Raw genomic sequence first — 14,069 nt, 5'->3', positions numbered from 1 at the left:
TCACAGTGACATAATTTTAGTGTACATCATTGATTTAGTGACTGAAGTACAATACTGTAAATAAATATTGCTGTTCATTATTGTGTTGTTACAGTGGTGACTAAAAAGGTAAGTACCATTCTTGTGTGGAAAACATGCTTTATTCTTAATCAGATTTTTACTAGGTTTACTCTTCTCATAAAACATTTCAAATCTATGTGGTGATGGTTAAGTGAATGTGATGGTTCCTTGGATTGGAAAAGTCTCCTTCTTAAACCACTTGAGAGCACTTACAAAAATATTGACTTAAATATTAAATAATATCATGAAAAGCTAAAAAAAATACAGTTTTTTTAAGCTTTCATTGGTGAACCATATTACCCATGCAGTGATTTTTTTATGTTCTGTAATGACAAAATAAATACTATATCATTTTTATTTTACTATAATATTACTTTATATATTAATTATTCTTTTAATTTATTATTGTTATAACCTGTTAATTATGTTTAATGTTACTGTATATGTTGCAGGAATGCTCTGATAGGAGAATGTATAGTGGGACATATCCCTCCCTGCCCTTTGTTTCCTATTATGACAATACACAAGACATCAATTGCCGGGAACACCGACTTAAAAAGAAAGCCAGAGGTTTGTTAAGTTCTTCCTCTTTTCGTTTGAATTGATTATAGGCTGATTATGGATAAGACTTCGGAAAACAAATACTTTCATGTGAATCATGTGGCAGTATTTTGTTAATCAGTGCTGTACTACTGTAGATATGCTGTAGCTATCACTGCTTTACATTACATTATTTTATATAGGAGAAATACAAAACATGAAAAGTTTAGAAAAACAGTGAAATGTGTCACAATTATTTGAAGTTATTTTTAATTACCTGACATAAGCTCAGGGGTGCATATATCAAATGTTTCAAATGCATCTCATCCAGTTATAATTTAGAGTCAGGTCAAGTCCTTTATAAAGTTTTTCTTCAAAACAGCTTTGCAAAAGATCCAAGTGCCGCAACCTCAAAGCGACTGGCAAGACCATCTGTTAAGTTGTAGCTATCCATTTTGCAATCTTAGTTTTATTTGTAACTGAAGTGTTACATGATGGGAAGCTGTTTTGTTCATCTGTCAAACTTATTCATTATGAATAGTTTATATATATATATTTTTTTCAAATAATTCAAAAACAACGTCATAATTTAATATATAAACTGATGAATTAACACAAAATAATTTGTGATTTTGGGTATATATATATATATATATATATATATATATATATATATATATATATATATATATATATATATATATATATATATATATATATATATATATATATATATATATATATACATACACTCACACTTACCTAAAGGATTATTAGGAACACCATACTAATACTGTGTTTGACCCCCTTTCGCCTTCAAAACTGCCTTAATTCTACGTAGCATTGATTCAACAAGGTTCTGAAAGAATTCTTTAGAAATGTTGGCCCATATTGATAGGATAGCATCTTGCAGTTGATGGAGATTTGTGTGATGCACATCCAGGGCATGAAGCTCCTATTCCATCACATCCCAAAGATGCTCTATTGGGTTGAGATCTGGTGACTGTGGGGGCCATTTTAGTACAGTGAACTCATTGTCATGTTCAAGAAACCAATTTGAAATGATTCAAGCTTTGTGACATGGTGCATTATCCTGCTGGAAGTAGCCATCAGAAGATGGGTTTATGGTGGTCATAAAGGGATAGACATGGTCAGAAACAATGCTCAGGAAGCCCGGGGCATTTAAACGATGCCCAATTGGCACTAAGGGGCCTAAAGTGTGCCAAGAAAACATTCCCCACACCATTACACCACCACCAGCAGCCTGCACAGTGGTAACAAGGCGTGATGGATCCATGTTCTCATTCTGTTTACGCCAAATTCTGACTCTACCATCTGAATGTCTCAACAGAAATCGAGACTCATCAGACCAGGCCACATTTTTTCAGTTTTCAACTGTCCAATTTTGGTGAGCTCGTGCAAATTGTAGCCTCTTTTTAATATTTGTGGTGAAGATGAGTGGTACCCATTGGGGTCTTCTGCTGTTGTAGCCCATCCGCCTCAAGGTTGTGCGTGTTGTGGCTTCACAAATGCTTTGCTGCATACCTCGGTTGTAACGAGTGGTTATTTCAGTTAAAGTTGCTCGTCTATCAGCTTGAATCAGTCGGCCCATTCTCCTCTGACCTCTAGCATCAACAAGGCATTTTCGCCCACAAGACTGCCGCATACTGAATGTTTTTCCCTTTTCGCACCAGTCTTTGTAAACCCTAGAAATGGAAATCCCAGTAACCGGCCCGTCTGGCACCAACAACCATGCCACACTCAAAATTGCTTAAATCACCTTTCTTTCTCATTCTGACATTCAGTTTGGAGTTCAGGAGATTGTCTTGAACAGGACCATACCCCTAAATGTAGTGAAGCAATTCCCATGCGATTGGTTGATTAGATAATTGCATTAATGAGAAATTGAACAGGTGTTCCTAATAATCCTTTAGGTGAGTGTATATACATGTTTACAGCCACAGTGAAAAAATAAGAAACTACTTCAGTTTTGACTTTAATCATCATTTCTAAATGTATTGTGATCATTTTAGTCCAGTCACAGTGTCTATTGAATTCCAACAAATGCAAACCTTAGGAGTGACATAAAGTCACCCAATAGCAAATGTTAAAGACTGAGGGCATGGCAAGACCCATGAAAGATGTGATTAAAAATCAGGGTTATTCCATAAAATGTATATTTCTGAAATTTTCTTAAAATACATGTAAAGAATTAGCATTTTGTTATTGAGAAATTATTTTGAACTTGTTTGAATGGGTTTGTGGATCTTGCTTGAAATAAAGTGTATGAACTGTTTGTTTGTCTGCATGCGGGTGGTGTTTTGGTTTTGGTTTGGTTTTTTGTTTGGATCATGTTTTCCCCATTTAAATTTTCAATAAATAAATAAATGCAAATAAAAACATTATTTTTAAAGAAACTTGGCAGAAATGTTGCCGATAGTAAGCAAAATGAAACAAAAATTATAATTTTACTTAAACACATACCTATTTATAGTAAATTTAGAAAAACTAAATGTAATCTTGAAGTGGTCTCTTAATTTTTTCCACAGCTCTATATAATGTTACCATAAAATGACCACATCCAGAAATGTTTTTGTTAAAATACCTCTTCACACTTATTTATATAATCTGCATATTAAGTACATTTGTGATATCTCTATTGTATTTTGTTGTCTTTGATAGATAAGTCTAAGGATTTAATGTTATATCTTATGTCATATGTGTCTCTTACAGAACTGCAGGATGCTGGATTGATTGATTTGCCAGATGGTGGTGCTGTTTCATCCACCCCTCAGCCACCCCAGAAGAAACGGAAAACCTACCATCAACAGTCCCCGTACAGTACCCCTGCTCAGCCAAACAACTCGCACACACCGAAGAGACGCATCGCGCACACACCAAGACACCAACCGCAACAGTTCACCCACATGAATTTCAATCAGGACCGACAAACACCGGGGAAAGGAGGACAAAACACCCCTCACAGTGCATTCACACCCCATAAACTCGGCAAGAAGAAAGCCAAGAAAAAGAAAAAAAGTTCATCGGTTATAGTTCTAGACGAAGACGCGGACTTTCCGAGAGGTTGCAAAAATAGCCCTTACGCTAAAGGAGAGGTCACATCACCTTGGACAGCCAATAAAAACCCAGGTATGCCCTTTGGAATGAAAAAGAACAATAGCAAGAAAACAGAGAGCCAAACGAAAAAGAAGGAAAGGATGTGGAGAAAAAGGCAAAAAAAAGCTGCGAATGATGCCGCCACGTATCAGCCCGACGACCTTTTTCGGATCAAACAAAGGCGAAGCAGATAAACATGCTCGTAATTGTGCGTATGGGGGCCGCATGCGTGACACATGCTGGTGTGGCCGTGAGTCAGTGAGAAGGTGAATTTTTCAAATGTGTGTCACCACCTACTGGCTACTTTAGGTCTGTTTTGATTCGTCTTCCTCCATCCACATGTATAAGGGCCTGTTTATTTATAGTTGCAGGAATTCTGGAAAATACTGTAACAAAACAGATGTCAAGGTGCTGCTATGAAATATTGCAACAGACCACCCCTGATTTTAGTGGATTTGAAAGGATTTGAAGGCACGCACACACAAACCCACTTCACAAATTTTGCAAATAATTGCATGTTCACATTTTTAATTCACTCTGTCTGAAAGTTTGGTGCTGATTGTAAGATTATAAGAGGGAATCAATAATATCTATTAATGTCATGGCTGGCTGAATTATTTGATGGTGTGCATATACCAAACTTACTAAAACAATGCATAATTTTGAAGGTATTTAATTGAATATTTAACAAATTTCTGGTATTTTAGTAGCGGATGAAGTTTTGCTTTTACATGAAGAGGACAGTACGAGTTTTCTATTTTTTTGTGTACATGCTAATTTCTGTGACATTGTGAATAAAGCCGGTTTGTTTTGATGTCATGTTTGAGGTTCTCATTTACAAAACCTGTCTTAATATTTGTATTCTTTATCAAAACAACTGTATTAATTCTCCAAAAAAAAAATGGCAATATTGATATTTTGAAAATAAAAATCATGCAAGATTCATGGCAGTTGTTTCTTTAAAGTTTACATCCCGACCGATAGCATTCTTATCTCTGAAATTAAACAGTGACAGAAAGAATTCGCATAGGGGTGTGCCAAATTTTTTTTTTTGCATAGTGTTTTTTTCAATGACAACTTTCCTAAAATTATATCCTGTTATAGACGGTTTTGCGCATGAACCGAAGTGAACTTCTGGTCTATATTTGAAGAGTTTGGTTCCAAAACGCGATAAACTTCATTTTTTATTAGTTACCGCCAAAATCAGTATTGTATCTGGTCAGTGTTAAAAAGTAAATTCTTCATTTTACGCTAAATCCGATATCTGCCGTGTTAACAAAATAATTATTTTGATAAACCTGTGGTGGTTTTCTGTGGTGGGGAAGAAACGTAAGCCATCAAAATCGGATAGTTTACGTGAGAGGCACTCGGGCAAAGGAAAAATGCCGGCTGTTGCTTGTTCTCACATGACAGGATCAAGCTTCTGTCATGCTAACACAATGACCCCAGGTGATCTTATGAAAAACTTTCCATTATTTTACTTAAAGTCAACGAAAATCAAGCAGGACCAAAACATTTTACAGCTGATTGCTGTCAAAAAAGTTCAGCGACGACGTCCCAAGGATAACAGCAGCAATGACTGTGTTCATCATATGACTAAGTGTTTTGATTAATGCCATTAATGTTTTTTGAATCAGTGTATACCACTAGTCATCTAAATGAATATAATGTAACATGGCAAAGATGAATGCACGTTTATATATTGATTCAATAGATTTATAGCATTTTGAGGAAAAAATCTTCAGTTTTTATAATAAATCTTTGAAAATCAAATTATGGATTTGAATTTTATGTGAAAGTTTGTAAGAAAAAAATAGTCGTTTTTATCTTGTCACTTTCTTGGTATAGAAAACACGTTTTTCCCAAAATTAGTCAAAATGAATTTATTGCGTTTTGGAACCAAACTCTTCGTTTATTTATCGGTCTGGCTAGCACTAGCGTAGCCAGGATTCATAATGTGGGTGGGCCCAGAGAAAAGCAGGTGGGCCTTAACCAAAAAAGCATCTGTTATCAAAATATACAAACACACAACTACACCAGTTTCAATATATCACCGTTTAATAAGAACAAAAGCCTGTATGGGCCCTATATTAACAATCTAAGCGCAATGTGCAATAAACCAATAAGAGTCTCATCTCCTTTACAAGCCAGTTGCGCTTGCGCCATCCCGATTCCATATTTTGGCAGAATTTGTAAACTAAAAAACTGAGCAGAGGAAGAAGACCACCAGTTTAAGATTGATAATAAAAAATTGCGTTGTTTTTATTTGTAATGAAATTGTTATTCTTTGGTATTAAAACCTTTAAAAGTCGTTTTCTTTCAGTCACGATCATTCAAGTAAAAATAGCAGGCTTTTAATTGCTGTAAATGTATTGATAGCCCAGATGATCCGTGTTATCTCAAAGAATAGTTTACAAATATGCAAGAAAAACTTTAAGCCTACTTTAAAAATACTTTAAATAGTAGCTTAATTTGTTGGTATTTGAAAAGTTTCGTTGCAAAAGAAATCTCGTTTTTTGGTTGTGCATTCCAATTAATTTCAATTCAACTGCGGTTGGTTTGTTTTGATTTAAACCTTAATAACTTAAAAAATACAGCTAAGTAGCACTATAAAAAAAATAATAACATAATAATAATTTGACAAAAATGTTAAAAACGGAGTTCTCTCGTTTTGCAACGAAATTCTTCATTTAAACCTTTAAAAGTCGTTTTCTTTCAGTCATGGAAGTAAAAATAGCAGGCTTTTAATTATTGTAAATGTATGGATAGCCTACATGATCATTAATCTCAAAGAATAATTTACAAATATGCAAGAAAAGGTTTGAACTTTAAAAATAGTTTATTTGTAACAATAAATAATTTGTTAATAAACGCAATTTCAGCACTAGAACAGCGCTGTGGGTGTTTTGAAATGTAAGCATAACATAAAAACGGTTCTCATCTCATCATATCCACAGGTACAAAGTCATCATATATAATAAATCTTTGGGGTAGCATTAAAAAAATTCTAAATAAATGCAATATTAGCATTTGTTTAAAGCAAAACATTTAATTACTTACCAGGCTACAGGTGAAGCAGCTTTTTACGCCTTCAAACGTCATAATCGGTCCTCATTTATGTTCAAGACACTCAATAATAATCTTTAAAACATTTTAACATTTTAATCCTTTGATTTTTCAAATTTTAAACGTTTGTGTGCTGCTGCGCATCCATGTGATAAGCAAATGCACGTTGCCGTTTATAGACGCAAATGCGCGTTGCCGTTTATAGGCGCGTATGGGCTCATTAAATAACAAATATGTCTCCATTGGCATGTTTTAGTTGGTCAGTGGCGTAGGCTAGTCTATTTTATTTGCCTCAAAATAGCAAAGCACCAACAATGCGCCTGAACACACTTTCAGACCAGAAGGCTCATGGGCGCAAATGTTATCTGCAAAGACTTTTCTTCTTTTAGCTGCTGAACCAACATCTCAGGTTCAGAAACCTCAACGGTAATGTTAAAGGGTGCACCATCAAGCTGTAATAAAGTCTTCTCACCGAAGGTCTTCGTGACCTTCATTCTAAGACAATCAAGCATCGCAGCTTTCATTATTCCTTACGTGTCAGCCTTAAACCGGGTGCTAATTTCTATGATGTGGGGTGTAGGAGAGGCCAGGAGGCTGTTCGAAATGCGCTATTTATTGCACTACTATTTACCAAATTAACTTATTCCTTATTATAATAGCAAACAAGAGTTTAAAAAAAAGATTTCTTTTATAGGTCAAGTATAGTGATAAATGCAACATAATTTACTCTTTAGGATAACTAATAGGCTTTACTGGATAGGCAGGTGGGTGGGCCTAGCTGACAGGTGGGTGGACCCAGGCCCACCCATAGCTACGCGACTGCTGGCTAGTGGCTAAACTGATCTCTTAAACAAATACCTTAGCTGTGTCTGAAACCGTTCCCTCGTTCACTCATTCACTATTCCCTATATGGTGAATGACAATTGAGTCCACTATATGGGGAAGAAGCAAATGAAAATGAGTGAACGATTTCAGACACTGACGTAAATATCATGCGTCAGAGAGCTGTCGCAGAGATTCATCATTAACACCTGTGTGGCTTTATTGATTGTGCTGTGAAATGGTAAAGTTTACTATCTTACTGTTTTTCACATTTGTCATGTTTATTCTATTAGTTGATAATAAAGAGAGCAAAACAACTGCTTATAATATTAGTTACTGCTGTTTATTTATTGTTTAATAAAAATGTGTATTAGATTTTAAATAAAAGATAACGCAATTATTTTTCATTTGTTTATTTTCAAAAAGTAGAAAATAACTGACAACAACAAGTAACAAAAGTGTATAAACCTAAATGTTTGGTGTTTACTGTCAGTATCCTTCAGCTGATTCAAGTTACGCGTTCGTCTCCCGTTGCATCATGGGAAATATGAGTGAACGAGTGTACATCGAATGTACCCTCAAAATCAGAGTGCATTGTGGGTAAAAAGTAGTAAATGAATGTAGGGAATGAAGTTGTTCACTTAGGATTCGGACACCACAACAAAATGGCCGACACCCGATATAGTGCACTATATAGTGGATAGGGAGCGGTTTCAGACACAGCTCTTGTCAAAAAATGAAATGTTTTGGTCCGCAAAAAAAGACGTGGGAAACGATGAGCATGGATCGCAAATGTGCAGAGAGGTTTGGCAGCCAGGCAAGAATTCAAGGACCTGTAGCTAACATTGTAGTCATTAATTTAACACAGTAACGTTAGCTTAGTGTAATAGTTGATGCGGGTTAGATATGATATATGAACGAATGTATTTCTTTGTCATTTATTTTCCTTGTTATCAGAAATAAACTACTGTTAAAGGACTTTGTTGTTATTGATTCTATGTGGAAGTCTACCGGAAGTTGCATGTAGTCCAGAAAAGCCGTTTGTTTATGTTGTTGCTGCTGAAACCGTCCATATTTCTAAAACAGGAAATATCTCCTCGGTTTACGCAACACCGCAATGTATTTGCAACATATCGTCGCAACAAGGGCTGGGTATTGGCAAGGGCCTCATGGTACGATACATATCACGATGGCCCATGATACAATGTATCACGATACAATACGTTGCATGTTGCAATACATTGCAATACTTTTTTATAAGAAAAGTAAAAAAAAATAGAGCTGAAATTTGTATCGGTATTTTTGCACAGCCTTAATCGCAACCTAATGTATTGTGATACATATCATCAAAGATCTTTAATATTAACAAGATGCGTCACTGGTATTGATATGAATGTGGGAGAAAACACAGTGGTATACTAAACACCTACCCAGAAAGTTGTTTTGTGTCCTGGCAAAAAGCACATAACACTGAAAAAAATCTCGGGTTGCACATGATTGAATTAAGTTTTTTTTAAATGATTTTTCTTAAAAAAACAATGATTGGATCTACGTAATTTAATTATGTACACCAGTTCAACATGATTGAATCAAGTTTTCATAAAATCAAATTAATTTTAATTAATGTTAATTTAATTTTAAGAAAACCTATTTTAATTATGTGCAACTGATGTCCAGAAGTTTTTTTCAGTGTACGTAGATATAGAAAATCATTAAAAAATCTATGAAACTAAGGCTGTGTTTACATGGCCATGTAGTGAAAAACATTTTCCTTTTGCATTCATAAAAATTTCACATACACATGACAACGCTGTCAAAAAGATTTGTGTTTACACGGATCTGCGAAGACGACTAAATTTGCTTTATTATGCCAAGCCAGTAGTTGGCGATGATACTTTGTATAGAAGCACCAAAAGCCTGTACACATATCACTGTAAAAACAGCAAAGTAAGCTTTAAAAAAGTAACTGTTCGTGCTGCCTAAAATTTGTTTAGTTATTTCAAACTAAAAATATAAGTGGAGTCAACATTTTTTTGAGTTAGCTAATATTTGTAATGAAGTTTATTTAACTAAGTTCGGGAGGAGCATGGTCATGTGATCCAACCAATCAGCGCAAAGAGGTGCCTATAAATAGGAGTCCCTCACCTCTGTCCCATAACGTTTTTTTGTAGCATCCCTCCTTCACCCCATTACCTCACTCTTCGTTTCATCTATCCCAGTTAAAGTGTGGGGGTACTCTGGGTTCGGGCTGAAATTCCGATTTTGGAGTCCTCTCCTCGGACAACACTCCAAATATGCTTTATCTCATTCCCTATTGATTACATGTTAAAGAGAAACTAACTAAACCCCTGGTCAGAGCCTGACTCCACCCACTGGCAATATTTGAAAAATGCAAGAAAAGTGGGCAGATCCCAACGGAGAGGGGACGAACTAAGCTCGTACCAAGTGTGTGGTGAGATCGTAACAAGGGCGTGGTGAGCTTGAACCTGCTTACGTCACAAGTTATTTTTTGGACCCAACATCCAATAGGAAAATTCAACTGCAGTAGCCACCTTTCAACCTGAAGAGGGCAGCACTCGTTTTTACACCATATATTGTAGTATTGAAACACTTTGTATCCAAATGTCGAAAAAGTTACTAAAATCAATGAACAGCACTAATAAAGCCCCATTCTTACAAATCATTAACTAAAAAAGTTGGTTTAGAGTTTAGTTACTCTTTAATGTGAACTTGTGAAACTGCATAAAAACTCTCTTGTTTACATCATTATAGTTGTACACGGCCCCTAAGTTTTAAATAAAAATCTTACTTTCGAACAAAAATGTGTTTTAAACCCACACCCTCTTTACTTTCTCATTCCCATTATTATCTTCTAGTACCAGGTGTTCTGTTTAAGGTTGTTCATCTGTAAAGACATAAGTGTCAAACAGCTGGTAAGTGCGTGAACCATTTCCATTTCCTTCCTTGAACCTATTACTCACTTTTTAGGACCATTATTACTTTTATAATTCTACATCCCCGTACTCCTTTTACTGCTCCACAGGACTGTCAATTCGTGGACAGTTACAGGAAATTGTTTGCTATCGTGCTTTCACTGACAATATTTTTTAAAAGAAAAACATGGGGAGACGATTTCTGAAGCCAAATCTAAATCCCCAAACACCAAACATGGCAGTCGGGCTTAAACAGAGAAAGAAAAATCTTCATGATTTTTTTTCTAAAGATTTGCAGACGGAGTGTAAACTCAAGGGTCTCCCGGAGCTTGGCCGAGATGAAAGACCGTACTGCCACGAGTGACACTGAGCTCTGTTGTGAGTCGAGCAAGAATCTTACTTATCATGATTCACACTGATTTTCTCTGACTAACTCCTTAGAAATGATTAATCCTGAATTTTTACTGGCATAGCTGCCACAACACATTCCCAGCAATGTGTCATAACCTTCGACTCAACATGGAGCTTTCAAAATAAATCCACATCTACTTGTGTAATTAATGAACTTGGTGTGCTTGCTGTTGCTGTCTGGTGACTGCTTCAGTGCCATTTTACCTTATTAACTGTATTTTACTTTAAAGAATATGCAGACGGCACATGTGTTCCTTGGCTAGGTTAGACACCTTTGTGTTTCTGTTACGTCCTGTCTGAGTAAAGTTTTTTTTTTGTTTATTCTCATAGATCCATAACAAAAGTTATAAAGCAGATCCTATGGGAAATCTATTTTGTCTTTATGTTTGGTTAGAAATATCTGTAATTTTGGTATTATTTGTTCACATTTAAACATCATACAGTAGTTCTGGACCCCTAATTTGTTAGGTAGAGTGCTGTTGGAAGTGCTGATATTTAGTAAAACACTTTGATGTTGAATTTGTAAATCAAATATCATATTAATTTAAAAGGGACATTTCACAAGACTTTATAAGATGTCAAATAAATCTTTAATGTCCCCAGAGTGAAGTTTTAGCTCAAAATGTTGTATAGATAATTTATTATAGCATGATAAAATTGCCACTTCGTAGGTATGAGCAAAAATGTGCCGTTTTTTGGTGTGTCCTTTTAAATGCAAATGAGTTGAAGGGGCGGTATTATGCCCTTGTGACATCACTAGGGGAGCCAAATTTCAATGACCTATTTTTTCACATGCTTACAGAGAATGGTTTACCAAAACTAAGTTACTGGGTTGTTCCTTGTTACATATTCTAGGTTAATAGAAGCACTAGTGGCCCAATTATAGCACATGGAAAACATCAGATTTTCATTATATGTCCCCTTTAATAATTTTTATACAAACAGTAGTTCCAGTGTTACACCAAATTTTGTGACCATCAAATTATGTGACCATTTTATTGCTAATCCCAACCAAAGTCCTAACTATAGCGCCTACTATGGTCACGTAATTTGGCGGTCAAAGAATTACGTGTTACGGTTTTAGCCTGATCTCATGAGAATTCATACATATTTTACGAGTTTGTTAAATCGTATGAATTTGTACTGAAAACGTACAATACTCATTAAAAAAAACTATAACGAAACCCCACCCCTAACATCAATGTCACACGGGCAAATCGTACAAAAAAAGGTAGTTCAAATTACAAGGATTTAGCCACCTCGTAAAATAAGTATGAATTGCCATGAGATTGAGCATTGACTGGTTCTGACGATTTTCACTACTCTGTTAGATTTCCTAACTTCCATATAGAAGACATAAAAGTTCCCAACCCCAAAACCTTTTAAGCAATGCAATGCAAATATAGCACATCTGATGGGTAGGATAAAATGTCAGGACACGGGTCCTCTAATTGAATTTGTAGGGTTTCATATCAAGTGCTGATATTTCAGTCTTATCTCGCAAGAATTTGTACATATTTTACGAGTTGGCTAATTTGTATGAATTTGTACAAAGTGAATCGTACAAAAACGTACGTTAGCATAAAAAAATGAATGAAACTACACCCCTAACACCAATGTCACAGCAGTGAAAGCAAATCGTACAAGAACGTACAAATGTGGTCGTATGAATAAATGCGAATTAGCCACCTCATAAAATACGTCCGAAATAAGATTGCATTGGATATTAGTATAACAGCTGTTTTTCAATTTGTACTATGTTCTTACCTCAACTTAGACAAATGAATACATACCTATCTTTATTCAATGCGTGCACTTCATCTTTGTATAGCGCGTCATAATTGTGTTAGCATTTAGCCTAGCCTCATTCATTCATTAAGATTCAAATAGGAATGAATTTAGAAGCCACCAAACATGTCCATGTTTTCCCTATTTAAAGACTGTTACAAGTAGTTACACGAGTAAGTATGGTGGCACAACATAAAACGTTTTTAAGCAGATAAAAAATGAGAACTATATTGTATGGCGGAAGAGCACTTAGTTTGCAGCACTTTGACCTCGGGCACAGTAACATTGAATAAAGTTTGAGCGAGAGGGGAGGAGCCAGGAGTGATGATGTTACTGTGCGCCAAGGTCAAAGTGCTACAAACTAAGTGCTCTTCGTACAATATAGTTTTGTTTTGTGCCACCATACTACTCATGTAACAGTCTTTAAATAAAGAAAACATGGAAGTGTTTGGTGGCTACTAAATTCATCCCTGTTTGGATCCTAAGGAATGAATGGTGCTAGGCTAAATGCTAACACATTCACGACGCGCTGTACAAAGATGAAGTCCACGCATTGAAAAAATTTAGGTATGTATCAATTCGTCTAAGTTGAGTTAAGAACATAGTGAAATGTTGAAAACGGTGGTGTTTTCCTTTAAGGATTTGGGCTCTTAAATTTGCTCATTTAGAAAATAAGTATTCTTTGAGTAATGCTGTAGATTCATGATTTTAATTTATTCTGTTGGGGTGTTGCTAAGTGGGTAGCACTGTTGCCTCGCAGCAAGAAGGTCCCCGGTTCGAGCTGTGGCTGGGTGAGGTGGCCTTTCGGTATGGAGTTTGAATGTTCTCCCTGTTTTAGCATTGGTTCTTGGCATAATTAAATCTATGGCTATATTTATGGCAAGAACCAACGGAGAACATCGCTGGAATGGTGATTCTGATGCTTTCTGTCAAGTTATTAAAACTAGATTCGCCTGCAGATCAGAATCTTGTCTCCATCTGTTATGAACACCACAACTGCGGTCCATTTCAGTTGTATGTGGCATATCTTTTTCATTAGAATGCCCCTTAGTCCAGCCCACACGGGGGTTTATAAAATACATAACACGCAGGCTGAGAATGCATATAAATATTTCCATAAAAATAGCCCGAAGCCCTAACGTCATAAAATAATGAAAAATTGGAAGGGCTGTGGTTAAAATGGATGTTTTTCTGGCATTTTTACTGATTTTTTTTATGCTGCTTGTGTATGTGGTGCCGACTCAGTGTCACTCAGTGCTAAGCATGGCCAGGTTTATAAAGACTGTAACAAAAATGGAATATGATATGAATTAAAAATAATGAGATAATAAA

General features: G+C 35.6%; 1 protein-coding gene across 1 annotated transcript in view; it reads left to right on the top strand.

Annotated features, from left to right (window-relative positions):
* zcchc7 (zinc finger, CCHC domain containing 7) overlaps positions 1–4,531 on the top strand; it is a 77,002-nt gene extending 72,471 nt beyond the window's left edge. The window contains exons 8-9 of the mRNA XM_055205491.2: positions 513–630; positions 3,334–4,531. Of these exons, the coding sequence (XP_055061466.2) occupies positions 513–630; positions 3,334–3,911 (696 nt within the window). The 3' untranslated portion in view covers positions 3,912–4,531. The remainder of the gene's footprint in view (positions 1–512; positions 631–3,333) is intronic.
* The last annotated feature ends 9,538 nt before the right edge of the window (positions 4,532–14,069 follow it).

The sequence above is a fragment of the Misgurnus anguillicaudatus genome, chromosome 3 (assembly GCF_027580225.2).
Source record: "Misgurnus anguillicaudatus chromosome 3, ASM2758022v2, whole genome shotgun sequence".
Classification (NCBI taxonomy): Eukaryota; Metazoa; Chordata; class Actinopteri; order Cypriniformes; family Cobitidae; genus Misgurnus; species Misgurnus anguillicaudatus.
This window is presented reverse-complemented; position numbering and strand designations above follow the sequence as displayed.